This window comes from Lytechinus pictus, chromosome 19 (genome assembly GCF_037042905.1).
Source record: "Lytechinus pictus isolate F3 Inbred chromosome 19, Lp3.0, whole genome shotgun sequence".
NCBI classification, from domain to species: domain Eukaryota; kingdom Metazoa; phylum Echinodermata; class Echinoidea; order Temnopleuroida; family Toxopneustidae; genus Lytechinus; species Lytechinus pictus.
Window position 1 is genome coordinate 4,180,338 of NC_087263.1, and position 27,891 is coordinate 4,208,228.

General features: G+C 36.0%; 1 protein-coding gene across 3 annotated transcripts in view; it reads left to right on the forward strand.

The window, feature by feature from the left end:
* The window catches only part of LOC129282400 (bcl-2-like protein 1), a 42,397-nt gene that overhangs the window by 1,265 nt on the left and 13,241 nt on the right, over positions 1 to 27,891 (forward strand). For 2 of the 3 annotated variants that reach the window (XM_064113633.1, XM_054918287.2), the window contains 3 exons: positions 24,708 to 24,846; positions 25,953 to 26,090; positions 27,292 to 27,455. In XM_064113633.1, coding sequence (XP_063969703.1) covers positions 24,708 to 24,846; positions 25,953 to 26,090; positions 27,292 to 27,455 — 441 coding nt within the window. Of the gene's footprint in view, positions 1 to 17,387; positions 17,495 to 24,707; positions 24,847 to 25,952; positions 26,091 to 27,291; positions 27,456 to 27,891 lie in introns of those variants that run through there. The other variant, XM_064113634.1, reaches the window with a different exon arrangement.

The window sequence follows — 27,891 nt, forward strand, 5'->3', positions numbered from 1 at the left end:
TACGTGTATATATGGATAGTTGTTCATATAAATATGTTCAGACAGTTTTGCTTCATTACGACAGTGTACAATGAACATTGTGTCTGCCACAGTCTTTGCAGAATGACTTTACATTCGAAGCATTTCTTTAGTGTCCTTTCTCAAAATAAGTGTAGAAAAAATATCAGATTTTTCTTCAATCTTCCCTGATCTTCATATATACAAATAGGCCTACACATGTTTATAGATTGATTTTAAATGCAGATGAAACTCGAGGGGGTGAGGCTTGAATGTTTGCTTGCATGCTAATCTACACCTACAATGTATATGTATAGCATTATAATTTGGTGCATCAGAGACAACAGATGTTTATAATGCAATGCATGTTCAACCCATTATTGCCACAGACACAGAATTGCCATACATGATTTAGAATTGCTTATGAAGTACATTTTTATCTTTAGCTGTGTTTGATGTATGTCTAGTGCCATGTCCAAGTTGTTGAAAATAGTGTTTGTTTGTACATGTACATGATATTTGTTTTTTGAGATGACATTCACTGACATTGTGAGTTCTAAGGAAAATTATCAAACACCCTCCGGACTGAAATTTCATGTAAACTTCATGTGTGAGGTGTAAGAAGGGCATTCGTTATTGTACAACCCAAAGCTAATTTTTGTACGCTCGCAGCCTATCCTATCTGAAAAGTGCAGTACAGTACCATCCAAAAATGTACCATTGCATGGCCACATCAGTCGCTGTAACTGTAGGACTATGTGTACGTGTATTATGTACATGTATTATGGCACATTCAGCTGTGATTCTACATTGTATTACCTCATGCTTTAGAATTTACTTTCAGCTTGCATTCAAATTTGTACTATAAATCATGCATATTAAAGATAAATTCCAGTTTTGGTAACGATCTAAAAATGACTTTTTACAGAATCTAATATAATGACCACCTAAGTGTCTGTTTGTATGAATAAAAAATATGTGCCGAAGGATTCTGGAAGAAATTGTGTAATTGCTGAGAAATAAGCAAAATAAGCGCGGATTCGGTCACTTCCGTCGGGTCTTTATTTTAGCAATAATAATACACTGTCCCACGTGTGCCTATCTGTGTTGGTGATCTTCAGTGTGAACATTTTTCAGCGTAGATTTCAAGATTTCACAAAGTTCAGTTTATGTAACTGCACCAGATCTAGATCCTCGATGATATACTGACAATTAAGCCTTGTTTTACAGACTTTCTCATGAAATCAGTGTTTACTGCAAATACTGGAATTTCTCTTTAAAACTGTAAAGGTTTACAGTATTTTTTCAAACACAACTGGACCCAGTACCTGGCCTTGACAAACACCATGGATCATACTACAACAACTTTCAGTTGAGAACAGCTCCTTTGAATATTCTCATTTTCAGCAAAGAGCCTGAGTATTATTGCTCTTTAAAGGGCGAGTGAACTGTGTGTGGTCTCTCATTGACTGTGTGTTATAAACATACATGTCGTCTTCAAATATATGTTTTCAGATAACAGAATAAATTGACCTGTAATTGTATTTGTAAAGAGAAACTAAAATGTTTTATGAGGAAAATAGTAATTGTTTTGCTACTTGGTAACATAAATATAGCGGTATAAATGTATTGAGTAGTTAATTAGCATGTTATCATTCAAGTGGGTCTATATTACTAGACTACACTAGCATTATGGGTAAGGAAACTGGCCAGATATGAGTAGTTGAGGACTCGAGATGGCGCTTTTGGTTTGTATCTGCTTTAAAGGGAAACATTGGGGTCTCTGTAACACCAGGAACACAAAGCTTAATGCTAGATTGTAGGGTCGATTTTTACATCTGACTACAAATCAAATATTAAGCTTGGTGTATTGGCCTCTGGTAATAATATTTTCTTTCTCCATTTATAAAATGAAAAATTGATAATTTTTTTTTTATCTGAATGCACAAAAGCCACTTATTCTTAAATGCAGACTGCATGTGTTTTGTCAACTTTGTTTATCTATGATTTAATATCTCGGACTTGTCTTTGTCTACTATCTTATGATTTCATCCTTCAGAGAAATAACGGCTGAACGGATCATGAGTAATAGTGTTGACATAATATCCTATTATGCAATATATTCCTGTACAGTCATTATAGATAATAAATGTGTGTTTGTCTTCAAGGAGTTTGAAGGATGATGCATGTTTTGTGAGGGAATACCCTGAGTGAGTCAGCTTCTAATTTTGCAAGATGTGAAAATGAGGCAACCCTTTCTTTGAAAGTTTTCCGACCCCTCTCCTCTTTTTCTGATGAATCTCTTTGTGCTCCATTGTATTTCATCCTGTCTTTTTCAAAGTAATGATGATTGATTTTCTCCCACTATGAGGTCCGTTTTGTTCATGTAGATGTACTTATTTTTATTTCTTTCTATTGACCTTTTCTAATATCTCATTCTTTTTAACTTTTTTTTTCTTCTCATTTTTATCTTTCTTCTGACTCCCCACATGAAAGCCTCTCTTCTCCATCTCTCTTTTACCCCATCTCTTTATCTTTATACATTGTATCTTTCTACATTTCTATCTTTCTTTCCCTTTTTGTTTCTCTTTCTCTCTTTCTTTCTCTTGGTTTTTCTCTCTCTCTCTCTCTCTGTTTATCTCTTAGAACACTTTCTTAATCTCATATGTTTGTCTCAGCTCTTCTTTCAATCCCTGTTTACCATCAGCCCTCCCCTTACCTCACTCTCTTTCTTTGTTTATCTCTTTATAACTCTTTCTCAATCTCATATTTCTGATCAGCTCTTTATTTCTTTCGTTCTCTGTTTACTATCAGCCCTCCCCCCTCTCTCTCTCCAAATCATATGCATGAAACTGGAGAGCAGTCTGGAACTTTGACATTTAAAAACATGGAAGGAGGGGGTGTTGCGCAATCGCGGGATCATTCTCCTGTCACATGTGGGTGGCGAAGGTTTTCTTGATAAAAACCATTTCATCTCCATCTACACTTGTCGCCTCTAAAGATATTGTTCGTGTCTGCTATCTGTGCATATTAAAGGGGCTGTGTTGCTTGGACAAAAATCATACAAATTAAAGGGGTGATGGTTTGTTCTGCACAGCAGGTAAGGAAAAGAAAAATGAATGTTTTCATTGATAATAACATGTAATTGTATATACCGGAATGTAAAAATTCTCTCAATGGTTTTACTATGAGGGCTCACACACCTCTGGGCAATAGTACTGAATTTCACTTTTGCGAGCCCTGGCCCATGGAAAAACCATTTTCTTACTCTTTTCTTCTTTTCTTTTATTTCTACTGAACTACATTTAATTATTCAATTTCAAATTTTAATTTTGTATTTACATTGTACAATTTTGTATGTATTTTTATGGCCAAATAAATAATGATAAAATTAATATTCATAGAACAGTGTATAATTATTCTTTACCTTCTGTGGAAGTTAAGATTTTATCAAGGAGTTTAGATTGAATAAATGTTTGCCAATTGATACAAATTTAATAGTTTGCATGCTCTGTTGCATGAAAAAAATTATTAGCATATTTTTGCTCTGCGGCTTATTAATTGAGCGTTCAGCTACAGGCAGAGATGATACCATAGATAGCAGAGTCTGGGATGCTTTATCAACTCTTGTTTACAGACTGTTCTTGCAACTTTAATGCGACTGAATGACATCGTGCAGGCTTGTTCTGTTCTGATCAGTTGTTTCTTCCATGGAATAGACCTGCATCTTCATATCTTAATAGTACATATTGCTGATTTGGGGATTTTATGGACATCGTTTTGAGCAGTCGACGACTTTCACCTATCCGCCATTTTGGATTTGTTGAATACCGCGATCATGATATGATGACCGAACGCAGAAGGCAGCAACACACGGCCGTGTTTCTGACTTTATGCGGACGTGAGTGTAAATTAATTTTGATACGATCGAGTGATGGAGGGGCTCAAATGCAGTCACGATGTGTGGATTGTCATGATTGTTGAAGCAAAGTGAGATCGTGTTTTTTCTGGTTGATATTTGTGTAGGATTTAGGAGTAATTTCTGTTGCTATTCTGTGCATTTTGAGAAAAAATGTGTTTTCTGTGATTTTCCGTTTGAAAAGCCACTTTCCATTTCAAAAGGCCGATTCTGTTTTCCGTGATCGCGGAAAATCACTGTCCCTATTGGTCCATCCATAGCATGTGACAGATTCAATGTGAGAATGGAGAAGCCTCTGGCTGTTAACGAGAGAGTTCCTTCTCTATTCTGAGACACAAAGTGCAGATCCTATGTCCATGTGGAGTTATGAAAACAATGGCATGACACTTGCTCCTACAACAATTGCTTTGGGTTTTATTTCTTCTAAGTTATAGGGTTAGGGTTGCAACAGGGTTTTATCATTTTAGGGTTAGCTTTAGGTAAGGGTATAGTATTAATTAAATCCAGGGTTGAGGTTGGCAATTCTATGAGTGTGTGGAATTCACAGCGGAGCAATCGTCGCCGGAGCAAATGTGATGGAACCATGTTAACAGCCCTGAGTGTCATTTGATCAGAATTTCATTCCTCTTTCTTTGTGATCATATTGAGATTTTAAGTTTTATCATCCCTTTAATAACGATATTATTATGTTGCTGAAAGCCCCAGTGGATAAGATAAACATTTTAGCATATTGAGGTGGGTTGACTCCCACTGTAATGATGTTCGTGTAGGCGTACTGTTATCATTACTAGTTTGTGCGATAACTGTACGTGCTGTGCATAAGGCTCGCCACTGTAGAATAATGCTCCGAAAATCCATGAGAGAAGTGTCGCTTTTCCTCCTCAGTTTGCATCCATGGATGTGAAAACCTGTTGAGAAGAATCAAGTATTTTTCCTTCTGCGCTAAAATTTTTACAGTTATTGTTGGGCAACCTGTGTTGGGTATATAGATGTGGGAACTCATTTGTCTTTCAGCGCATGATTGCTTCTGCATTGTTAATTCAAGTGCATTTTGAGGTTGCAAATTTACAGTGAAATATTTAGTGCATTGTTGAAACGCTTAAGTTTTCAAAAGAAGCAAAAACGTCAGTGATTGTTGTCAGCAAGGTGTACTGTACATTTGTTTAATGTGTGTGGTTCTACTTGGTATCAAAATTCATTATGTGATATTGATTGCGAACCTATGAAAATTATTATGCATGTTTTGTATCGCACAAAAGTTTGATGCTACAGTGTTAATGTAGATATATAGAGGTGCACTCAAAGTTTTAATAGTGAACCCACCAGAAAATGAACATATTTATAAAGTGTTCAAGTTCTGCAGATAATTAATTATGAAGTCACTTGATTAAAAGTTCTACATTCAACAAAGTTTGTTTCTCTGGGCTTGCCAAACATTGAGTGTTGTCGACAATCAACTCTCAGCATGAAGGAGTGCAACATTGTGGTGGGGTTCACTATTTTGAATACAACTGTAGGCCTATATTCTGCCTTATTTCATTATTAGTGATTATTGCTATGAAAGAAACCATCTGATTTTTGCAAGCAGTGGGATAGTGAATTAAAAAATGTGAGGGGAGGGAGGTTTTTAAAAATTTTAAGGGAGCAAAGCGAGCAAAAAAAAAGAAACACTGCAAGAAATAATAACTGCATGTACAAACAGTAGAAATCTCACAAATTTAAATGTAATTTCATGCAGAAAAAATGTAAATGTAATTCATATAGTTTTTCAGTTTCAAGTAGTAAACAATATCATATGCCACTTATAGAGACTGATTTTCTCTTTTAAAAAATTGTCTTTTCCGTTTCTGAAAATCCGTAATTCTGTTTCGACATGATCTAAAAATGGAAATTCCGTTTTGTCACTGGAAATGTACACAGCAAAAACCTGAATTCTGTTTTGCAAAGGTGAATTCCATGAATTTTTACATAAAAAGTATAGGAACCAAACGGAATTTCCATTTTATTTTCTGGTAAAACGGAAAATCACTGTCCTTACACTCATAATATTTCTTGATCATGCCATAAGTGCCACTGATGCTTATTTTATGCATGTTTGCCCTTAAGTATGACTTTAAATCATCTTTTTGTAACACCGCACTCAGGTGTCATAACTACTTTATTGTAGTTCATTCATTAGTCATTGTGTTTCCAGAAATTCTAGGAAAGACATATATTCTTGAATAGTTGATTACAGTATGCAACTTCATCATGTAGACCTGCATATAAACACTAGGGAATTAATTTTCCTGTATACAGTTCATTACATGTACACTGTCGGCCTACATGTACTTGTTCTGTGCATGTACAGGCGAACTTCTGTAAGTATACATGTACATGTATTAATAGCCCAAGTCGAATCATTTTTTTTTCAAGTCAGATTATGGAAAATTAAAACATTTTATGGTAGACCTTATTAGTCAAACATGTTTTTATTGTAGCAATTGGTTCATGTTAGGCATGGTAAGCTGAAAGCTGTTAGCAAGATAATTTTGTTTAAATGCCAAAAAAAGAAGAAAATGAAGCGAAGTACATGTATGCATTTCATGGGTTAGAATTTCAGTAGGCCAATGCATACGTGTACATGTATGTCTCTTTGACGTGACATAGTGCAAAATCTGTAGGGCCTACATCTTTTATTAATGAATACCAGTAGTGTTTTACAACTCGATGTAGGCCTTCATGTGCATCTCTTAATCTCTAGTGGCTGTTCCATTTCCTCCACATTCCAGTAATAACTACCATTAATTTTTCTTGAGAGGTTGAAACTCATTAGCACCTGCAAGTGAATACTGTACACGTTTTACATGTACATCATATGGAAGGTCATGTTAATAATGACTTGATTGGATATTTGCCAATCATGTTTTAATAGTTGTTCAGTACCGGTAGCTGAATTTAAGAGCTGCCTACATGTCCCCCCTTCAGATTCACAGCACAGTTTGAAACCATTTCATTTTATTTGTAGTTGGCAGCACTTTCGTATTCATCATGTCCATATAGTATAGACCCCCTAAAGCACAATAAAGATTAGAGTCTAGAAAAAAGGTATTTTGAAATACAATGAAATTTGCAGTAAAGGAAATTGTGCAATTAAAAGCGGCTGTTACAACTAAAATAGTTATGAAATAGGCCTATATCTAAGAATTGTCAATTTGTATTGCAGTTTAATAGATTGGCTTTGCAAGAGACATGTAGAACCTCGTCAGTTATTCTAAAGCATGCACATGGATGGAGGTCAACACTTCTGGGCCCCGTCTTACAAAGAGCTACGATTGATCCGATCAATAGCAACTATGGACGGCCAGCAACGTCAACATATAAAATGCTTGTTTGTTAAAATGTTTTTCTTGATATGAATGTATATCCATAAATTCATTGATTTCTTGACAATGTGGTGTGTTCTCCTTTGTTTACAAAGGACATTTTACAAATTTCCTATAGAATAAATTATGACACTGATGGATGTCCATAGAGTTACGATTGATTGGATCAATCCTAACTCTTTGTAAGACGGGCCCAGGTCATTGACGGTAAACAGAATTGTAGTTCTAATTTGACTGGAGCCATGACTGGAATAACACAAAGCTTGGCAGTGATTGTAGAACATTTTTCTACGATTGATTCCATTGACTACAATGTACAATCAATCGTAGAAATCAAGCATACAATTAATCGGCAACCTTTGTGTTACGTGGCCCAGGTGATCTTGCACTCGATTCCTGGTACATATATATTCAAGATGGACAATCCAACAGTGAACAGGAACACGAGTCGGTTTCAGATCAATTCCATTTAAAATGCTTCCAATACAGGAAATATGACATAGGACTTCAAGGTAAAAGTCTATTGCAATTTTGCAACCATTTGGAAACATACTTGATGTTTGCAGCCAGTAGACCTTCTGACCAAATACAGTGCGTCCCACAAAAAAACGAAACCGAGATTTATCGATGATTTATCATAACTTAATCGCAAATACAATAGACAAATGACCTACCATTTTAAAGCTTAGAATCTCTTCTTTCATCTGAAATTACTTAGATTATTTCTCATTCTCGCATGAGTGAGCAAAAACAATTTGAAAAGGGGATACCAAAAAGTCACTTGGCAGGCCGTATCTGGGTTTTAAAAAGAAAACCACATTTTTAAAAAGTTCAATATCTGCTCTTTAATTTGATACCTCAATTATAGAAAATGGTCTAGAAATAAAAAAGTTCTGGTTATTTGAAAGAAGGCTTGAATTTCAATAATTTCATAAAATGAAGAGGTTTTACAGGCTAGCGTTCAAACTCACTCGACACTCTGTTTTGTTGACGATCAGCCATGCATTAAGTCTTTTGTTACCGTGCGATAGCTTCAGCGGGAAACCGGTGAAAACACGTTTATTTCATGAAATTATGGAAATACAAGCATTGTTTCGAGGGATCATAACTTTTTTACTACTTGACCATTTTCTGTGATTTAGGTATCAAAGAAAAGAGAAGATATTGAACTTTTTAGTCATGTGATTTTCTTTTTGAAATTCAGATACCCCCCGCCAAATGAGTTTTTGGCATCCTTTCTTCGAATTGTTTTTGCTCAATCATGCGTGAATGAGGAATAATCTAAGTAATACCAGATGAAAGAGGAGATTCTAAGCTTTACATTGGTAGGTCATTTGTCTATTTTATTTATGATTAAGTTATGATAAATCATCGCTAAATCTCGGTTTCGTTTTTTCTGGGACGCACTGTATAGCCGTTGACTTTGCAAATTCCTTTAAGAATGGATAGTTACAAATTCCTGTCAGTGGCCAAAAAAAATTGAACGAAGAAATCTGCTATCACTGATACCCGCATCAGGATACTGCGCTTTGATAAGACAACACATTTATGTACAGCTTGCTGGAAGTGCTTATCATCCCAATATTTTGATTTGTAAAAATAATGAAAAATATACAGTGCAAATAATTTTACCAAATAGTTATGATAAAAGTCTTTATCATTTGTTGGGAAGTTGTAAAGTTGATATACCATAGGCCTATTGGTAGGTTTACCTGACATGTACATACATTGTTATATCAGATTTTATGCTTTACAATATTGACATATAATTATTCTTTGGGAAATATCTGTTTTTAAAGGTCAAGTCCACCCCAGAAAAATTTTGATTTGAATGAATAGAGAAAAATCAAACTAGCATAACGCTGAAAATTTCATCTAAATCGGATGTAAAATAAGAAAGTTATGACATTTTAAAGTTTCACTTATTTTTCACAAAACAGTGATATGCACAACTCATTGACATGCAAATGAGACGGTCAATGATGTCCGTCACTCACCATTTCTTTTGTTTTTTATTGTCTCGCCTGCATAGCAGAGCGAGACTATAGGCGCCGCTTTTCCGAAGGCGGCGGCGGCGTCAACATCAAATCTTAACCTAAGGTTAAGTTTTTGAAATGACATCATAACTTAGAAAGTATATGGACCTAGTTCATGAAACTTGGACATAAGGTTAATCAAGTATTACTGAACATCCTGCCTGAGTTTCAGGTCACATGACTAAGGTCAAAGGTCATTTAGGGTCAATGAACTTAGACCATGTTGGGAGAATTATTTTCAAAATCTTAACCAAAGGTTAAGTTTTTTAAATGACATCATAACTTAGAAAGTATATGGACCTAGTTCATTAAACTTGGGCATAAGGTTAATCAAGTATTAGTGAACATCCTGCTCGAGTTTCGGGTCACATGACCAAGGTCAAAGGTCATTTAGGGTCAATGAACTTTGGTCAAGTTGGGGGTATTTGTTGAATTACTATCATAACTTTGAAAATTTATGGATCTAGTTCATGAAACTTGGACATAAACTTAATCAAGTATTAGTAAACATCCTTCCTGAGTTTCAGGTCACATGACCAAGGTCAAAGGTCATTTAGGGTCAATGAACTTTGGCCAAGTTGGGGGTATTTGTTGAATTACCTTCATAACTTTGAAAATTTATGGATCTAGTTCATGAAACTTGGACATTAGATTAATCAAGTACCACTGAATATCCTGTGCGAGTTTCAGGTCACATGACCATGGTCAATGGTCATTTAAGGTCAATGAACTTTGGCCGTGTTGGGGGTCTTTGTTAAATTACCATCCTAACTCTGAAGGTTTATGGATCTAGTTCATAAAACTTGGACATAAGAGTAATCGAGTATCACTGAACATCCTGTACGAGTTTCAGGTCACATGACCATGGTCAAAGGTCATTTAAGGTCAATGAACTTTGGCCGTGTTGGGGTAAATGTTGAATTGCCATCATAACTTTGAAAGTTTATGGATAGAGTGAATGAAATGTGGACATGGGTGTAGTTGACAAGTCTTAAGTCACAGTTCAAATGTCATCTATGGTCAATGAATGTGGTATTATGTCATTATATGAATGGTGTTTTTGTGAATTATTATTTTATAGTAGTTTTCAAAGTTAGCACTGCTGCTATATTAAATCGCGTAATGCAGGCGAGACTGCCAGAGGCGTTCCACTTGTTGTTTGAATTATACAATATTTTATTTTTTACAGATTTGACAATAGGGACCAACTTGACTGAATCATATAGTTTTAAGCAATGCTAGTTCCACATGTTCATGGAGGAATCACGCGTTGTTTCACTTGACAATGAGGAGAAAATTACAATATTTCATATTTCATGTAATAGAATACAAAAGAAATAGTGAGTGGATGACGTCATCAGTCTCCTCATTTGCATACCGACCAGGATGTGCGTATAACTGTTTTGTGAAATGAAGCAAAACTTTAAAATGTCATAACTTTCTTATTTTACATCCGATTTTGATGAAGTTTTCAGTGTTTTACTTGTTGGATTTTTCTCTTTTTATTCAAATCAACTCTTTGTTGGGGTGGACTTGTCCTTTAAGTTTCTCCATCTGTGGTCTGACCTATTTTTAACTATTCTCAACATGCTCAACATGTCGCTGCTAGCTGCTTGTGGAGGGTGGAAATACATGTACCTGTATACCACAAAAATGGCTGTAAATCTAGCTCCCAGACCACAAGAGAATCATTAAAATGCCTTCTTACACCTCTGTGAACCTCTTGCCAATCTGCTATTGTAAAATGTAAACATTGAGCAATTTGACATTTTTGTGCAAGAGCGGCACACTTTCGTTTTCCATTTGACGGTGTACAGTATATTAGCCATTGCAGTGCGCTGAAGTATTTGCTCTGGTCCATAGTTCAGCGACCTTCTGTATTTTGGTGGTTAGTCTTGAAAATCCAGACACTTGGGGGTGTTGATCTCTGCATGGTCGTGGTAATGGTGGTTTACCGTAGTTTAATCCTGCATTTTCAAAGATGATCAAGGGGATTAATGAGATTTAGCAAAATATAACTTAAGCTTATGAAGAGTTCCTCTTCCATTTTCTTGTGAGACCCCCCCCCCCCCTCGAAAGAAATGAAAATATGGGAACAATCTTGAGAAGGGCTGATGAAGAAACCACTTTTAAACCAAGAGGTTCGTACGAAAGTTGACATTTTTTACCTCACTGACTTTGCTGTCACGTCCGGCATTTTTAGCCTTTTTCCTCATGTGTTTCTGATACTGCCCACAAACATTGGAAAAAAGGGGTCTTCAAGCAAGACTAGTCCTCTCTGACCCTGTCAGTATCCAAAATGCACCCATTGGGCAAAGAATTCTTGGCATTTTTCAGCGATGGCTCACCATTGTACTCCTCTATTGTTACCTGCCCATAGTTTCCCACAGATCTCTGCTTGTGTATAGTCTTCGAGTACAGACTCCTATTTGACATCTTAACCAATTATATCATGTCTAGAGTGAAGACTAGACGCCAAAGGCTCTGTCTTTCCCTTGGTACAGCCAGCCTCAGTACATAGTGAATCTACATGTAGTCTCACTACTTCAGACTCTGCATTATGCACTATGCGGATTGTGATACAGTAGCCAAGGGTCTGTGCGTGTAGACTAGCCTGTATATTGTGTGGTCAGTCTCGACCTTGTTACGATTCTTTTCGATGTGAATTACATTGTCCAAGTGTATCACGAATGTTCAAATGTTCGTTGAAGATGTCTAATGATGTACATGTAATGTCCGTATTGTAAAATGTTACCCATGTAGGCCTATATATATGTTAATTCACAGGGGAAAAATACATGGGGGTGGGGGCAGTTTTGCCCCCAAGATGCTCAAAAGAGCCCTAGAAACAAAAAAGGAGCCCTGGCAATCCCATTCATTACAATGTTAAAGCTTATCCAATGTTGTAGATATAGGCAGTAAGTTGTGAAAAGTAGCCCCTGAAAATAAAAAAATGTTTTTTTTTGCCTGCTAATTGATATTAATTTCCTTATTTTATTACCCTTTTTCACTTAAAAATGGTCTTCAACATTTGACTGTTAAGCTCTATAAATGCATGTACAGTTATATTTATTAAAAGGATTGATGATTCAATATAATGGACCCAAAATCACAGAAGGGCAATTAGACAGAATTTCCCCCCGAAAATTTCCCTTTTATTTTGGCCCCTTTCTCTGAGAATTACAGCCTACCACGTAGGTTTTATTTGACAACAGCAACTGTACCATAACCCTTGCTTTGAAGTTATTATTTTCTCCCATGATCATTAATACTCAGGAAGATAGGCTTTATTATTATTCCATCTTTTGTTTATCTATGTTCAAATCTGAAAAATATTGATTTTATTTTTATTTGAAGCCTTGTTGTCAAGGCCATTGTTTGGCTTTTCTAGATTATGGTATTCCTGTCGTGTGCCATTGGGATTGAAAGTACACTGCGAAACATTGGTGTTTAATAATACACTAGTCTCTAATACTAATATTTATAAGTAACATCATTGTTGAATTCATGGCGTAAGTTCAGCATTAAAATGTATTGGTGTTTAATATATTCTGTTTGTTAATATGATAACACTATTTGGAATTACAGTATATTCAAACTCCTTGGTGTATTTTTAACATCTACTTGGCACTGTCCTTCCTCAACACCAATTTTAACACCTTAGTTTGGTAAATGGCCAATTTGTCTATTGCCAACTTGTTCACTCATAACTTGGTCTACCTTCATTTAGTCTATTGCCATTCTGTCCATCAACATTTCATCTAACAACCATTTGGTCCAATAAACAGTAGGTCCAAACATCACTTTGTCTAAGCATCAGTTTGTCTATGACCATTTCGTCTCATAATCAATTGGTCGAAATATCAATTTATTTTCATTCATTTTGCCCAATTAATATTTAGTTCAATAAGACCAAATGGTACATATGGACTAAACGGCTATTGGACCAACTGGTTATTAGTTGAAATGGTGAGTGGACGAAATGGCAATTAGACCATGTGGATAGTGGACGAACTAATGGTAGACCAAATGATAGTAGATGAGTTGGTCAGTGGACGAATTGGATATAAACCCTTAGTTTTTGCATTGTACATGCACATTTGTTTTTCATTTACCTTGCTACTGACTATAAAAAGACTCTCACAAATCATTTTGTTTAATGATACATGTATTACCTGTGAATGTATCTATTCCCCGTGAGATAAACATAGAAATATCCCAAAATAGATAGATTACTGCACAGTACTGAGTAGCAAGTACATGTACATTCATCCATAAATCATTATCTTTGGATGTTATTCAGACTCCTTCTCTGAGCTTACCCAGTACATCATCCTGTTATAACACTCCTTTTTGCATCGTTGCCATATGTTTACCAGCCAATTAATGGCCCCCGAAATAGAAGGCAATTCAATTTGCGAGGATCTCTTGATTATTTTTATCCGCCAAGCCAGCCCGCCCACTCCATTCATGCTTTGCGACGGCTCGATCTTTCCCTTTCCCTTTTTCCTCGTCTCAGTTTGCTTCTACCGGATGTAAGTCCGTTGATGAGGATGTGTATAGATCATTAGGTTCATCAGACAGGATCTATTCAGACTGTTGCATATAATTTTACTCTCAGTCTCACATATGCTTTTCACACTGCATTTCCTTAAAAGAGAATGAAACCCTTGAAACCAGCTGAATCCATATCAAAGAGAAAAATCAAAGAAACATATTGTTGAAAGTTTGAGGAAGATTGAATGAATAATAAGAAAGTTATGAGCATTTGAATATTGAGATCACTAATGCTATGTAGATCCTCCCATTGGCAATGCGACCAAGATCTGTGATGTCACACACGTACAACTCCCTCATTACCTTAGTACTTATTTCACTTATATTCTCACTTTTATAGAGTCTATCACAAGGTGAGGTGTTCTCTTTATGAGAGGACAAGTACAGAGGTTTCACAACATTATATCATTGATATATTGTTTGTCATATGATTAGAATGAGCAAAAAGAGATGTTTTGGGGTATATTTTCAGTGTCCAAAAGGGGAGAGTTGTTCATCTGTGACATCATAGATCTTGGTCGCATTGCCAATAGGAGGATCTCCATAGCATTAGTGATCTCGACATTCAAATGCTCATAACTCTTCTATTGCTAGTCCTATTTTACTCAAACTTTTGTTGATCTTATTCTTTGATTTTTCTGCTTTCACAAAAGCTAACTTGCTCCAAGAGTTTCGTTCTCCTTTAACCCCATACTATCCTTAACCCGGACTATCCTTAACTCCATACTATCTTTTTTTGGTTTCACACTGTATTTCTTAACCCCATGCTATTTGCCTAGCTTGGGTTAACGCCTTAACCCCCGGACTATCGCACAGCTCATGAATATTGATGATTTTGCCACACATAGCGTGATTAACATGCAATTTCGACTTCTGTGATTGGCTAATGCTTAGCCCCACTTTTCCTTGGCCTGGTTTCTTTTCACTCTGCATCTCTTAGCACCGCAATTGTGGTGCTAGCACCACAATAAGCCGGCTAACCCTGCCTTTTTGAAGGGCCAGATAGTACCGTACTATTTACCGTGCTAGCCCACTGCTAAAACGTAGTGTGAAACCGAAGTGGGCTAAGCTTAACCCCGGGATATTGGTGGGGCTAAGACCCCCCTTAGCCGCACCAATTTCCCAGGGTTAAGGAAAATATGTGCAGTGTGAAAAGCATATCACTCTCACTCTAATGAGGTAATATAATATAATAATGTAACAATATAATGACTGAAATAATGACATAAATGGTGTGCATTATGTATATTAATGTGCAGTTATAATCGATGTAAATAATGTAAGTGCAGTATAATCTATGTAAATAATGTATGTATATTTTGTAATGCCAACAGAGTGAATTTCCATTGAGGACAATAAATTAATGAATCTGAATCTGAATATAAATGTTTTCTGTTTGTGGGTGGGAGTGGGGGTGGGGGCTATACTGAATTTGAAATTTCTATTGAAGCAGTTGCATGGCCATGATATTTAAATATTACTCTCATGAAAAAGGTTATCTTTACATGTATGCAGGGACTTCCCCGCTGCTGTTCTATGCTTTATTGAGGTTTTATACATTAGAATACTAGCAATTGAAAGGGTAGAGACATTGATTTTCCGTTTCAAAAAATGGTCTTTTCCATTTCTGAAAATCTGTAATTCCGTTTCAACTTGATCTAAAAATGGAAATTCCATTTTGTCACTGAAAACGTACACAGCAAAAACCTGAATTCCATATTTGCAAAGGTGAATTCCATGAATTTTTTCATGAAAAGCATAAGAACCAAACAGAATTTCCGTTTTATTTACCGGTAAACGGAAAATCAGTGTCCCTAAAAGGGACCTCTTTTTCTACATTTTCAGTTTCAATATTCAAGCATATTACCAAATGATGTTTCTCTGGAGAGCCTTTTTCATTCCAATACTATAACTTCTTCATTTGATGAATATTTTTGGGATTTTTTTAAAAAGGTGTATTCTCTGTCATGTTTTCTCAAAAAGGTTTAGAGGGTTTTTACAATATTTAATAGAAATAATAAATGCAGTGCTTGTATAGAGCACATTATGATATAATGTCCTATGCACTTCCAGGGTCCTGGGGCCGATTGCACAAAAGGGTCTTTCCAAGGACCGTCTTTCGTGTCGCCCATCTTTTTATGATAAGCTGTACGTGGGATTTTTATGATAAACAAATAAAATTCGTTAGCTAGCAAAAAATATCAATTTGTATACGATTTCATGATCTATCACATCATTTTATAAACAAAGATTTTGTTTACTTTAAACGAATGAATAAGATATAAATGGGCGACACGAAAGACTGTTCTTGCAAAGACCCCTTCGTGCAATCGACCCCCGGATACTACTTTCATTTCTTTTGTTTTTAGCCCAATGTTGATACTCCAGTGTGGTCTGAGTCACATTATACCAAATCTTCTGACCAGCTTTCAGTTCTGTAACTTTTGTTGGAATCAATTTAATTCATAATGATCTTCTATTCAATTATGATATATCCCCTAAAATTTTCATGTGACAAGAATCTTGCTATTTTTAGAATATATTTGCATTTAAAAGAATCAGCTTTTGGATCAGAAGTGATGCAAGTTTACATTTTCGGTTTCGATCTATTCAGTTAGCAGATTTCTGATTTCAATCAGTCCAAGAACTCGTGATCATGTTATACTGTAATGTCAACAATAAGATCATTCATACAACATACTGTACATGTATCTACACAACAGGTGGTTTCAAACCGCCTCGATCACAAGAATCCCCGTTAAATTACGAGAACTTTTTTAGGCTGAAAAATACCCATTAATTATTCCTGCATTCACACCGCCCTGAAACATACCCTTCGGGATAAGTTCCTGAAGTTACGAGCATGCGCAGTATGGTCTGATAATCAGCAAGGCGCGAAATTCAAAATCACTAGCCCAGCAGCAACCCATGCACGGCGCCACACCCAACGACACGCTGGGCTAAAAGTTCCCGTAATTTGCTTTCAGACCGCCAAAATACCCACGACCTTGGAAAAATCCCCGCGAAAGTTCTCGTAATTTCGCCAAGTACCTACTATTTATCGGGTATTTTCTTTCGGGGATATTACGCGTAGTTTGCTTTCACACCGCCAAAATACCTGGTATTTTCTGATCGGGGTAAATTTCCCGATCAGAGAATACCTGGAACTGGCGAACTTCGAGGCGGTCTGAAACCACCTACTGTTATTGGTGCATGTGGGAGGGTGATTCATTGTAAATATGAGAAATCTGCATAAGCCATGGTTATATAATGTACCATGGTACAATTGAAACCTCTTTTTAGAATACAGACCTTTGTGTTTCCCTCAACAAAGTTCAATTTGCATCTCAAAATTATAATTGACATGTTTTAGTTTGCAAGGAAGATCCTAGTTTCTATTCAAAGCAGAGTTTTGAAACTTGCATTTAGTGTGAATGCTCCCAGTGTATGTTTACTGGAAGCAAAGGGGGAAGTCCCTCTATGTTTATGAGTCATGCGCCTCAAGTAGACATTGACCCACGTTGTATATTTCTCATGTGATGAACATACTGGAGTGTTTCGGAACAAGAATTTAAACCGAAAGCTATCTTGAGACACAATTGCGCAATAGCTGTGGGCAGGTGGGTAGTTCTCAGTTTCAATTTGGAAAAGATTCCCAAATCCCAATCAAAGATGGCTGGTAATTAATCCAATCTATTTCAAGATTGTTATTATAGATATACCAGATCCTTGTTCCTTTCCTTTCCATTTCTGCTGAGATCCTTGATCATGATACTATTTGAGACACTGTCCTTTTCAACAATTTAAAACATTTCATTCCTTGGAGTTCTATCAATGTTTTCTCCTCTACATGTATCTACACTCTTTATGATTTAAGAGTGTATTATCGTACTCAAAATATAGCAATTTTATAGTTGTTTCTTTCTGCATAATAAGTTTGACCATCTTGGAAAGGTAAGATGTTACATTTGCACTTTATTTTGTTTCAAATTTTACAGCACTAACAATTATTATTTCATGGAATCGATTCAATGATTATTTGTTTCTACATGTATTCCTACATGTAGATTTCAGTTCCAACATGTCCACATCACTACCATGTAATTTTGTGTACGACGGTATTAAAGGGGGCTTCATGATGGTGTTATGATGATAGTGATGATGATAACGACAAGGTGATGATGATGCTGATGATGACGACAACTAGAACAACTATTACGACAATGGTGATTAATGATGATTATTATAATAATGACGACAATGGTGATCAAAGATGATTTGAACAGTGATGACATTGATGATGACAATGACATCAATTGGGGGTGGTGGTGGTGATAATGGTGATGATGGTTATAACAATGACCAGTGATGATGATGGTGATGATGATGGTGATGATGGGGATGATGATGATGATGGTGATGATGATGATGATGGAGATGATGATGATGATGGGGATGATGATGGTGATGATGGTAATAACAATGACCAGTGATGATGTTGATGGGTATGATGATGATGGTGATGATGAGGATGGGGATGATGATGATGATGGTGATGATGATGATGATGGAGATGATGATGATGGGGATGATGATGGTAATAACAATGACCAGTGATGATGTTGATGGGTATGATGATGATGGGGATGACGATGATGGTGATGATGATGATGATGGTGATGATGATGATGGAGATGATGATGATGGGGATGACGATGATGGTGATGATGATGATGATGGTGATGATGATGATGGGGATGATGATGATGATGATGGTGATGATGATGATGATGGTGATGATAATGATGGTGATGATGATGATGATGGTAATGATGATGATGTCATGACAATCAAAATAACGATGATGATTCTCCATAGTGAGTTGCAAATTTTGAGGTTTTGATAGTACAGTGACCTCTCCCTTTGGGGTGGCATTTTTCTAATCCCTACTTTATCAATGGCAGCTTTTGAATTAGGTCACACTGTCATTATCATCACCAGCAAAACCCTCTTTCACAAAACTTCTTATTGATAAACAAACTCCATAGAAAACGATATTACAATTTCCTTTCAGCCTGATCATATATCATTTCAGTACCCTATAACAATTTGATTGTCAAATGCTTATTCATGAGTTCTATGAAAGAGGGCCCATGGATGCCTTTTGTTGATATTCACCTCGCGATGAATTAATATCAAAAGCTTGATCACTGATGTACCTATCTCATCTCTATCAAACGTTGAATGCCAATCATTCCATTTTCATGAGGCCAAAAAGCCAATGCTACGTGTAGTTCTACATTGAAAATTCTAGTTGAATCTTGTACATTATTACTGTAGGTTTTCATATGCATGTGTGTATGTATTCTATTACATTCTTAAAGGGATGGCCCGGGCTGAAAGTATTATATCTAAATAAATAGAGTAAAATTCACAGAGCAAAATGCTGAAAATTTCATCAAAATCGGATAACAAATAACAAAGTTATTGAATTTTAAAGTTTATCAATATTTTTTTTAAACAGTTATGTGCACATCGTCATGAATATTCATTAGTTGGGCTGATGATGTCACATCCTCACTTTCCTTTTTCTCATGTTATTACATGAAATCATAAATCTTTCATTTTTTCATACATTGTAAATGATGTGTCTCCATTATGATGAAATAAGTTGTGGCAATAAATAACTAATGCACTTTAATCAGTTGTCAATCCAATTGTTTTAGTTCCTAGTAGAAAATTTTTGTATAAACCCAATTTCATTTAACAAAATACAAAAGAACAAGTGGGGATATGACATCATCAACCCACCTAATGAATATTCATAAAGACATGCCTAGAACTGTTTTACCGGAATAATGCAATCTTTAGAATTTAATAACTTTGTTATTTGTTATCCAATTTTGATCAAATTTTCAGCATTTCGCTCTGTGAATTTTACTCTATTTATTGAGATATAAATATTTCCAGCCTGGACCATCCCTTTTATAAAAAAAGATAGAATATGAAAAATATTTTATCATCACCAGCTTGGTGCGTTTGGGATATACTGGAGTCTGATACTCTGACTGATGGGTTGATTTTAAAAGTAGAGGGCAAGTTTTTTTTTGTATTATTTTTGTTACATTCTGAGAAACTATCACATGTGTGTATTGTATGCTGCCAGTCCTGACACAGGCCTTTATTTTGGATTCACTTCTACTACATGTACCTAGATATATGTACAATGTAGTTCAACATTACTGACTAGTATACCATAATGACCAAGCCTATGGCTATGTTGATATATTCACATCAGTGCACTAATCCTAACACTATAATGACAGGTTTGTTTTCGGTTCAACCTGTAAATTTGTAATTAAGAATCTACAGTAGAACTTAATTTCAAAGTCTTCAGTACATGCACCCTAATTTGAGCCCGTGATGCTGTATTTCAAGAGGTTCAATGTTGATGATTTACAGTAAAATTGACAAATATGTCCATCTTTGGCCTTCATTTACATCTCATCTCTTTCAGCTCGTCCCCCGGCATGACAATGAAAGTCCAATTCATTATTTTTACAAGAGTCATTTGCCCAGTTTAAATGCCACAAGCATTTTCTGCGGTTGCTACCTATTGCCAATTTGCTACAATCTGGGATGCATTCCGCAATACCCCATACCGGTAATCCGCTGGTCCGGTCGGAGACAAATACACGTATATCATCGCGTTAACAAGAGCTTGTTTCCAGACCAAAGCATTTTAATTGGAAATGGCACTCTATCATCTGGTATCCACATTTGAACAAGTCGCTATGGGATTGCGATACAGTTTGTATGGGTATTGTGTCAGTCGCACACAGGTTGTGCAATAAATTTGCCTGATTGTTTTCTTGTGATATGATGATACTTTGAGATAAAACAGTCTCAACTGAATGGCCCGTATTCTGAAATGAGGTTTAACTTGTCCTAAAATTTTGGGGAGCCAAATATTCTGTTTATATTGTATATCTCTTTGATATGTTTACTACTTTGTTTCCTGTTTCTTTCATAATTAAGAAAAATACTTCAGAATACTTCAGTTATCATTCCCAGACATTTATGAACAATTTGAGTGTCAATTGAGTTAATAAATTGAATGTGTACTGTTAGGGATTTATGCCCCAATTGGCTCTCCATAGTTAAACCAATAGCTTCATGGTTAAACCACAACTTTCAACCAGGGTATAGAAACTAATAAACCTCAGTTCAGAATACGAGCCAATGTGTGTACACATTGACAAATAAATGAAGATGAAAAATGAACAAACAGAGTCAAAGAAGAGGTGCAATGCATTTTAATGGTGATTTGCTGTCAGCATTATTATGATATTGAGGAAAGAATAATACTTTGAGTTATGTGCATAGGACACTGTGTCCCTTTGCTCAGATAAAATTATGGTAATGAAGATAAATAATAATAATGATAATAATAATATTACTAATGATAATGATAATAATATGAAGATGATAATATTCACAGTTATCTGCAGTTCTTGAAAAGCTTTATGAAATGATCAATGATATTGAGAATTCGTGCACAGTACATGTATATTTAATGTAGTCTATTGAATAAAAATGATTGAATTGGAGTTATCAAGAAGCGGAGTAATTACAGAGGCTTTGTCATGTGACAAGAAAAGGATGGATGGAACTTTTACTTTTCATTGTACATACATGTAGTAAAACAAAGTTTTGCTTCCAGAGCAACTTTGAACATTCATCTCTATGGCAAACTTCGTCTCAACCATTCAGATGGTTTGATTTTAGTCGCTTATAACAGTAACATTAGGTGGTTTCAGACCGCCTCGAAGTTCGTCAGTTCCAGGTATTCTCTGATCGGGAAATTTACCCCGATCAGAAAATACCAGGTATTTTGGTAATGTGAAAGCAAACTACGCGTAATTTCCCCGAAAGAAAATACCTGCTAAATAGTAGGTACTTGGCGAATTTACGAGAACTTTCGCGGGGATTTTTCCAAGGTCGCAGGTATTTTGGCGATGTGAAAGCAAATTACGGGAACTTTTAGCCCAGCGTGTCGTTGGGTGCGGCGCCGTGGGTGGCTGCTGGGCTAGTAGTTTTGAATCTCGCACCTTGCCTGCTTATTAGACCATACTGCGCATTCTCCTAACTTCAGGAATTTATCCCGAAGTGTATGTTTCGGGGCGGTCTGAATGCAGGAATAAATAATGGGTATTTTTTAGCCTAAAAATGTTCTCGTAATTTAACGGGGATTCTTGTGATCGAGGCGGTTTGAAACCACCTAATCTTACCCTTTTAATGAAGCAGGACCGTGTACAAAAAATTAGGATCAACTGATTACCCTGAACCCAAAAAATTATATGAAAATATAAAATCATTAGTTTCCTCAGGCATATTCTTTGGTCAGCTGTTTAAAAATGCTATTGAACCAGAAATAAAAATATTAAAATAATTTCATCTGGACATATTTGAAACAAATAAACCACCTTTTTTTTTTTCCAATTTTGATAAATTTGCATCTTAAGAATGCTTTGAATAAAAAAAAAGTGTATGTGCAGTTATTCTGTAAAATTTAATGACTGAAACTCAGAAGTAGATCCAAAGTCATAAAAATGCCACTTTAGAAATAGAACTCTGCACCCTACAGAATTAAGGGTACTTTTTTTTATTAATTCTAATACAGGATGTGAAATTTGATAAGTTCAATATAATTTTAATTGACATACCTCTGCATATTTTAACCCTGTTTTATGTTCATTTATACATGTACACACATGTCATGTGGAATAGATAGCAGATATACTGGTGGAATATAATCGCATCGGTGACTTTATGAAGAGAAAGTATTAAAAGAGAAGCTCACATGATGTGGAGCAGAGATGCCAATTTTAATTTATGATTGATTACAAAGAAGAAACTACCAAACTTTAATATTTGAAAGCAGAATGAGTTCTGGAGAGTATTTCATCAACAATTTTATCTGACAAGTTATCAAATCTGACAACTTTCCTTGATTTTTATTGGCTTAGAAGCACTGGTGCCTGATTGTTACCATGGCAACTGTTGGATGAAATATTTGACAAGACCTTTCATGACAGAAATGCTCCCTTGTCTTCACTCTTCAGTAATCTTTAATTTTGATATTTGTGCTTCTTTTTCACAAAATTTTAAGGGTGAATTATTATTTTTTAAATCTATGTGTATGCCAGTGTGTTAAAAACTTGTTTGCCAAAAAAAAAACAACAACAACAAAGAATGAATGAGGTACATGTATAGGCATACAAACATATAAGGCCGAGTTTTATGTCTTCTGTAAAGTTGGCTTATTTGGTTTAGGGTTGGCTACACTCTAAATTACAGGCATTTAAAATAAATCCAAAATGGCTGTGAATAAGTGACCAACTGAAAATTTGATTTATCTTTAATCCTTAGGATTAACTTCTAAGTCTAAAAAGATTTGAATTCAATTCTATTAGCTTTTAATTCAAATCCACAAGATTTAAATCGAAGTCCAATATTAGACTGGCCACTTCATAGCTGATATGGATTTAACTAAATTCTTAAAATTCAGAGTGTACCCACTTGGAGGCTGAAGTTGTCATATCACTCTGGCTGGCAGAATGCCCCCTCCACAGGGTGCCAAAATACAATTTAGCCAGATTTTTTGTTTTAACTTCCTTTCTAGCCACTCTATATGAAATTAAACCTGGATCTGTGCCCTGGCACAGACTAATTGTTGATTATGTAGAGACAGTGATTTTCCGTTTCAAGAAATGGTCTTTTCCATTTCCGAAAATCTGTAATTCCGTTTCAACTTGTTCTAAAGATGGAAATTCCATTTTGTCACTGAAAATGTACACAGCAAAAACCTGAATTCTGTTTTGCAAAGGTGAATTCCATGAATTTTTCCATTTTATTTACCAGTAGAACAGAAAATCACTTTCCCTACTAATCCTAGGGGGTGTTTCACAGAGTTTTAAGTGTGAAAGTCATGCATATATGAAAATGTGCAAACGATAATGCATTACCTCATGGATGATGCCAAAGTAATGTGCATCCTCTTTGCATGATTTGACCAAGATGCGATGGCACGTTTTATCCCACACGCAACTGTAAATTTAAGTGTGACTTGATTAAGGCACACTTAACTTTTTGTGAAACACCCCAAGATCGGCTGAAGACGACCTCCTGAGTCAGAGCAATTATCCAGACTAAAGGGGTTGTTCCACAGAGATTTGAGTATTATATATCCATGTACCATCAATCAGATTAAGCGTAAAATAACATGTGCATGTTGGTGTTTAAGCATTAAGCATGAAAGTCTCGCCTTCATACAATTCTTTGTAAAACACCCCAAGATTATGCAAAACGTGTTATTTTACTTCTTGTTCATGTTTATGATCCTTGGGGCGTCATGGTCTAGTGGTTATGACCCTTGTCTTTCAATCTGAGAGATGCAGGTTCGATTCCCAGCCTTGGCGTGTTTGCCTTCAGCAAGAAATTTACCCAAATTGTGCTGCGCTCAACCCAGGTGAGGTGAATGGGTACCCAGTAGGAAGGAAATCCTTTAATGCTTCAGCGCCTATAATGGCAGCACAGCTAAAGCCGGGGTAATAATAGCAGCGCTTTGTATCCTCAGGCAAAAAGCGCTATAAATCCAGCTATTATTATTATTATTATTATTATTATTATGTTAGTCAAATTTCTTGAAGTCAACTGTTTTCTGTGGTCTGAAGAGATTCCACTCCCAGTCAGATTCACCTGTAAATCATCTTCTATCACCCATTGATTGATCATTGTTTCCTTTCTTTCCCTTTCTTTCGCTGCTCCCAGATGAATGATAGTGAAACCACTAGACTGATTGAGGATTACTGCATACACAGGATACGAAGGGAGAGCATCGAACTTCCATCTTACCAACATGTAAACAGAGAGCCTTATGCTCCTGTCGCAGCAAGAATGAGAGAAATAGGTAAGTCCTCAACAGCACGATGTGCCAATGTCCTTACCTAGTCTACAAATGTAGACCCACATTTGCAGTGTGTGTATCACAGCTGATTCAAGGAGTCTGCATAGCAGACTCTGAAATGGCTTGCTTCGCTTGCCCTTTCAGGCTGGTTTGCTTTTACAAACCAGCAGGTACGTGCTTCGCACTCTGAGATCCCACCTCACGAGCCGTTCAGAGACTGCATAGCAGACTAGTCCTTACCAAGTCAATGGCGCACTGAAACATTACCCAGGCTTTAGCTCCATTTCCATGACATTCTGCCGACAATTGCTGTGTAAATTCCACACAGTGAGTGTAAACTTTAGCTCTGGATTTAACACTATACCTTACCCTGACGTAAAGCCCTACTGCAACCCTAACCCTCAATCTTATCTGAGACAAAAGAAAGCTCAGAGCAATTGTCGAAGGAGCAAATATCGTGTCACCTCATTAGCATTAGATACATGTACATGCCCCTATCCCTTGGCAATTGCAATAGGGGATTGATCATGTATCTGAATTTTTTCTTTATCTCAAGTGGTGCACTCACGATCTATTGCCACTCGAAACCATGTGTATGCTATGGATTGCAAGCCACAATAACATCAGAATGATTTTACTTTAATATTAACGTAGTTACAAGTGGGCAGAGCTAAGAACGCACATATTAATGCAGTGCTTTATTTTGTGTATTGTGAATATCAAATCAGATGGCAAATAAGAAACTTTGAGACATTTTGAAAAGTTTTTCTCGATTTAAACAAAACATTTTAATGCAAATCAAAAAAAGCAGATGATCTCTCACCTGCCATCATCATTTTCACCTAAAAAAAAAAAGAATTCTTGAAAGTGATAAGGCAGATGCCTTGGAATTAAGTATAAACTACCAAAACAATAAAATCTCTTTCTGACCAACTGTTTTAATGTTACGTTAGGAGACTTCATTTGGTGTGAGTACATGAATTTCCTAAAGAATATTCTCTCCCTATCTCTTTGTCTCTCTCCTTTTCTCATACACACACACTTTCCCTCTATCACTTTCTGTCTTTCTGTATCTTATACTCCCCCTCTCTCTTTGTTTCTATGTTCAGGTGAAGAAATCGAGAGAACAAATCCAGAGTTTTTTTCGGGTTGTTGTGAGGAACTGAACATCAGTGCGACTACCGCCTACGCCAAATTCAAGGACCTGGCCGATGAGCTTTTCAAGGATCAAGAAAACGGATCAAGAGGTGCAGTACAGACTTGTAAAAAAAGTTTGAAATTTACTGGTAGTTTCATTTCATAGGAAGTGAAGTGACTGGATCAGTAAAGTTAAAGGGATGGTCCAGTCTGGAGATATTTATATCTCAAATAGAGTGAAATTCACAAAGCAAAATGCTAAAAATTTGATCAAAAGCGGATAACAAATAACAGAGTTATTGAATTTTAAAGATTTGCATTATTCTGGGGAAACAGATCTAGGCATGTCTTTATGAATATTCATTAGGTGGACTGATGATGTCATATCCCCACTTGTTCTTTTGTATTTTATTATATGAAATTAGGAAAAATTTTCTACCAAGAACTAAAACAATTGGATTGACAACTGATTAAATGCATTAGTTATTTATTGCTGCAACTTATTTCATCAAAATGGAGACACACCACTTATACATGTATGAAAAAATGAAAGATTTATGATTTCATGTAATAACATAAGAAAAAGGAAAGCGGGGATGTGACATCATCAGCCCTCCTAATGAATATTCATTACGATGTATATATACATATAACTGTTTTCACAAAACATTGTTAAACTTTGAAATTCAATAACTTCGCTATTTGTTATGCGATTTTGATGAAATTTTCAGCATTATGCTCCTTGAATTTTACTCTACTTATTCAGATATGAATATCTTCAGCCCGGAGTATCCCTTTAACTGTTGCATGAGATACCAGCAGGGATATACGCTAATGGGGATTTCAAACCCATTGCCCTACCTATTTCTTAACCCGAAGCACCCGAGTAGTATTCCACTCATTATTGATTGAAATTGAAACTTTTATAAAAGTAAAGAATTAATAGATTAAGCCAATATTTTTTACTGACATGTATTGTGACAGCATGTGATCATTCCAAAATGATGTGCAATTAACTAGTATCGAGGAATGGGTTATGCAGTTATGCACGTCAAAGAATTTTAGGAAGTTTCTGGAATATTTAAAGTAATAATAATAATATAGGGTATTTTCTTACGAGCATAATAACTCGTATAGTAAGTAAAAAATTATCCACCAATTATAACAATGACATAGATCAAAATGTAACATAATATAACTCAAAATATCAAAGGCTGGAGGTCGAGATATGTGGACACAACTGAAATATGTCACTTTCTGTCAATTTTTAATAACGTATCTTTTTTTTTAACCCTTTGTCTTCCAAACCAGGTGTAACGTGGGGGAGGATAGCAGCTTTAATAGCATTCAGTGGTCGGCTCTCTGTACATTGTGCTAGTAATAACTTAGAAGACTTAGTCCCTAGTATTATAGGCTGGACGTCCAGATATGTGGACACTAAATTATTACCCTGGATGCAAGACCATCAGAACTGGGTGAGTATATTTTCGGGCATGAAAATTATGTATATTATGTATTTTTTTAATACTCTGGGGCTATTTTCACAACTTGCTGCCTAAATCTGCAACATTGTAAAAGTTTTAACATGACAGTGAGTGGGGGTTTTCAGGGTGAAATCTCCCTGAGCTACCTTTTTTTTTTGGTCCTGTTGTAGGGGTTCTGTCATTGCAATAAAGACCCCCTCCTGAAAAAACACCCTTTTTTGGTGGGGGGGGGGGGGGCAATTGCAGTCTTCAGAAAGACCTACTAAGTCATGTGTATAATTTTTTTTTTTTGGGGGGGGGGGTGGGGGTGGTAAGGTCGTCACAACTAGGTGAGTATAATGTAGGGGAATGGTTCAGATTGTCATGATGAAGTAATCACAAATGCAGGGACAGTAAGACCATGTACTTTGGATTCATTTAAGTCTAG